We start from the raw sequence: 4039 nt of genomic DNA on the forward strand, positions 1-4039 counted from the left end.
GCCCTTCAGTTGGGCTATTGATCCCACCACTTTTGTGGGGGGAGAAGCCCGAATTCCTACGTGACCATTCTCAGGTGCCTTTGTGGTTTCTAACACATCCATAACCCTTGCGTCTTGGCTGCCACATGGATCTCCATCCCCTACTTCCACTGAGACGGCAGACCGAAGGACCTCGTTAGCACACCGTCCCTCAAACATTGGCATGCCGCCCCCAGGTTTATCTCTAGCGAGCCTGGTTTTATCCCTTTCCCCCTTCAAATCTAGTTTAAAGCTCTTTCAATGAGCCCTGCTAACTCCTGCGCAAAGATCTTTTTCCCCCTTTGAGGCAGGTGGAGCCCGTCTGTCGCCAGCAGGCCTGCTGTCGTGTAGACCGACCCCACTATCTCCATACCAACACGACGGAGCAGGTACCATCATTTACCCCTTCATCTCTCGATCAAAAGAGATAAAAGGAAGAAGTCCTTGCAAGAGAGGCTGTTTTGTTTGCAAACAGCGTAAGCAGCCGCTGTTTCTCTCTTGCACAGAAACAACTCTAATGATACAGACATTTGTACAGCCATGAGCAGCAAGCGCACTAGGGTACGGAGTGCTGCATCAGGGACAGCCCAGACCAGCTGTGGTCACCGATTCATTTAGATCGGTCACTGGTTCATTTAGATCCGCTCCTGCCGAAGGTCCGAACTTGTCAGCTACTGCTGGCTGCGAGCAAGTGCCAGGTCATTATTCAGATCGCAAAGACACCGGCACAAGCTAAGACAGAGGTAGCACCCTAGCAGTTTGCTCCTAGAGCAGGAAAAAAGAAAATGGGTGTATTTTCAGTAAATCATCTTTATAGGCAGCACTGAGGGAAGCAAAGCCACTGAACAGAAGCAACCAGAATTTACTGGTGACTCTTCACCCAGCCTACACCCATGGCCTCTGCCTGGTCTTGTCTTTTAATCATGGTGCCAGGACAACGTATTGCCACTTTGTGGGGACATCGAGGTTTCTGCAACGGGATCCCAACCTGTTCCTGCATGCTCTGACAATACACGGTCAGTGAAGGCAGTTGTGTTATGGACTTCAGGGGCAGGCAGGTATCTGGGATAAACTCAAAGATAAAAGATACAACAATATCTCTTCAAAAGCTGACCAGATTCCAGAGCAGACTTTGCCAAAATAACCAGAGAAGATATCCAGATGTGGCTGAGCCAGTCTATCTGCTGCTTCACTGAAGTCCAGACAGTGCCACGGCCCCTGGGCAGACCTGAATCATCCAGCAGCAGCTCTGGCCTGGGCAGCAGGTCTCATGCAAGGCAGGAGTCCTTGCGGAGAAGCTGTTTTGTCTGCAGTGTGACCGGCCACCGCTTCTCTCTTGCGCAGCAATAGCTACAGCAATAGCTAGGATATGCTGCACCCTCACAGCAAGGTGAGCCCGTAGGACTACACAATGGTAATGGGATGCAGAGCTGTAAGCAGCTTCTGGAAAATACTGTAACCCAGTGCAAACCCTCCCTCCAGAGTCCATCAGTGCTTCCATCGAAAGCCCCTCTCTAAATGGGCACAAGGAGAGTAAGAAAGAGCACGGGATTGGCATGCCTAATGGAAAACAGTGTCAGAAGTCACCCGGCATCGCCCCAGGTTTTCACCACCATATGCCACTTGGGTACAGTTGTACTAATTCAGCTGATGGATCTCAAGTAGAAACAAATGTATGGATCCATAAGAGGGCAGTAAACACACACACATTTCCTCCTATCCAGGGGAGAGCTCCCACGGTCAGCGTTATCTAGCACAGACCAAGCCTTAGCCAACTTTTGTTTTTTTTAAAAATCACAAGCATTACCTGGTATCATTTTTATAGCGGTGTTCACTTCACTCCATTCATGAACCTTGTCAAACTTCCAGTCCAGGATGAAGTTCCCGTTGTCCGTCACCACGGGGCCCTGGGAGTCAAACACATTTGTCAGCACTGTGAGCTCCTTGTCTACCAAGCAACAGCCAGGGACTGTCACAGCCTCTCACCGGGACCAGCCGTCCCCGCCGCAACAGTTTAGACAGTCATCATTCAAGTAAATCGGGGCAGTCCACAATAAGCCTGTAAGTAAAACCATCGCCCAAGGCAACTGCTCATTTCTCATCCTCCTGCGTACTGATAATCATGCAGAAGCTAGAAACAACGATGCAATTTCATCACTGCAACAGGGGATCCTTTTCACAAGAGTAAAGCCACATTAATGTCCTAAAAAGGCTATTACAGGCAATTGAAGCCAAAATAAGACCCCTCCGCCCCAGCGATAAGAGCGTGCTGCTGGATGCCATGGGGAGGGTTTGGAGTTGAAGAATTGCTGGCCTTCAGCGTCCCAGACGTGCACAGCACTCTCTCAAGCCCAACAGAAGGAGGAACTGGGTCCTTTCAACAGAGCAGAGACAGCTGGGGCTTAAGACGAGGCGTTTCAGCAGCGCTGAGCAGGGTGTGCAACCACACGTGCCAGGAGGGACCAAGCATCCTCCGAGGACACGGCTTGTGCTGGAGCAGCACCGATGTGCATTCTCTGAGCGAGGCCGGTCTCAAGTTCACGAGAACTTGAGAGAGTTCGAGAACCAGTCGAGAGAACAACTGGTTTGCTCTTCTCAGGCACCCAAATGCAGTCCCTACAGCCTCTTGGGATTAGACGCATTAAAAAGAAGTATCCAGCTTTCAGGCATCAACTTCAGCCGTTACTGCAGACAGCCCTCCTTTTCCCTCACCGTGTGATGTGGGCTGGCGAAGCCCCATTGCCCAAGTCGGGACAGGACAGCAGCAGGGGAGACAAAGCATCTTTAGTTTTAACTTAGTGTGGCTCTGTGTGGTACAGAGGGGCCCGAGATGGAGCGTGAGCTGCCTCCCAAAACCTGAGACCCTCTTTGGCAGCACAGACTGCCCTCCAGCCCCCCAACATCCCCACAGAGCAGCAGGTCAGACCCAGACTGGCAATCCCACCTCTCCCTGCTCAGGGATCCTTGCATAAACCGGTGGCATAAACCGGAGAGACTTTCCATGACCAGCCCCAACACCTAAACACACAGTTCATTAACTGAAGTATAATTAGGGAGAATTACACAAGAGGCCACTCATGGGAGTGAAAGCCCAAATTTAATTAGATGAAAGGCCAGACCTCTGGTCCTCCGTATGCCCACGTTCAGGTGGCTCCTCTGGGGAAGCAGGGCTGATCCAGGGACACGTACCGCTTTGCTAACAGCCATCCGCAGCTCCGCAGCACCTCCAAAGTTTTTGGTCAGGGCTCTGGTGACGGGGACATAAGCCATGGGGATGACTTCAATAGGAATTCCCTTCTTCCATTGCTCCCCAAGGCTCTTTGATTTTTTCCTGAGGACACAGTTTGAGGTGGGATTAGCGTCAGACATTACATTGCTAACACCATTAACATTATCACATTACCTCTTGCAAAACCCTCAGGCATAAGGCCCTGGAGGGCACAGCAGTCAGTTCACATGTGCACACGTGTAGGAAGAACCAGTTTAATGCACGATGCTCCATTCACTCATAAGCCCTGTTTTGACATGTTTTGGACAAGCAGGACACCAGTTGTTTTTTCTACAGCCCCACGGCTGTATGTACGGAAGGAGAAATTTATTCCATGCTGACAATCACTGAGCTCAAAGAGCAGAGCAGCCATTTCCCCACAAGCTCTGCTGACTCCTAAGCAGGCTTGCTGAGTTGAAAATTAAGAAAAAAAGCTAAATTGAATTGCTGAAGCACTGGGAGTCAAGCTCATTTCCACGTATTCCTGCTCCCCTGACCCACTGGACGGACAATAATGGCCTAACACAGGACCATCCGAATCCTCCCACGGGACAGAGAGGTGGAATGAATAGTAATATTTTTACCTGTAATCGGCAATAACGATGAAGCATTTTGCATATCCTGCAACTATCTTCTCCTGCGTCAAGCAACCACTGCAAGGGGGAAAAAAGATAATATAACAATCAGAAAACAGACTGCTCCTCAGTGTGCCTGATGGTCCTAAAGTCCAGTCCCCTCCACCATGTTCTCGCT

General features: G+C 50.3%; 1 protein-coding gene across 1 annotated transcript in view; it reads right to left on the reverse strand.

Moving 5' to 3' along the window:
- RPIA (ribose 5-phosphate isomerase A) overlaps window positions 1–4039 on the reverse strand; it is a 30200-nt gene that overhangs the window by 3376 nt on the left and 22785 nt on the right. The window contains exons 7-9 of the mRNA XM_009331900.1: window positions 3871–3939; window positions 3208–3349; window positions 1826–1925 (exon numbers count right to left, since the gene is read on the reverse strand). Coding sequence (XP_009330175.1) covers window positions 1826–1925; window positions 3208–3349; window positions 3871–3939 — 311 coding nt within the window. The remainder of the gene's footprint in view (window positions 1–1825; window positions 1926–3207; window positions 3350–3870; window positions 3940–4039) is intronic.

This window comes from Pygoscelis adeliae, unplaced genomic scaffold (genome assembly GCF_000699105.1).
Source record: "Pygoscelis adeliae isolate BGI_AS28 unplaced genomic scaffold, ASM69910v1 Scaffold209, whole genome shotgun sequence".
In the NCBI taxonomy this organism is placed as follows: domain Eukaryota; kingdom Metazoa; phylum Chordata; class Aves; order Sphenisciformes; family Spheniscidae; genus Pygoscelis; species Pygoscelis adeliae.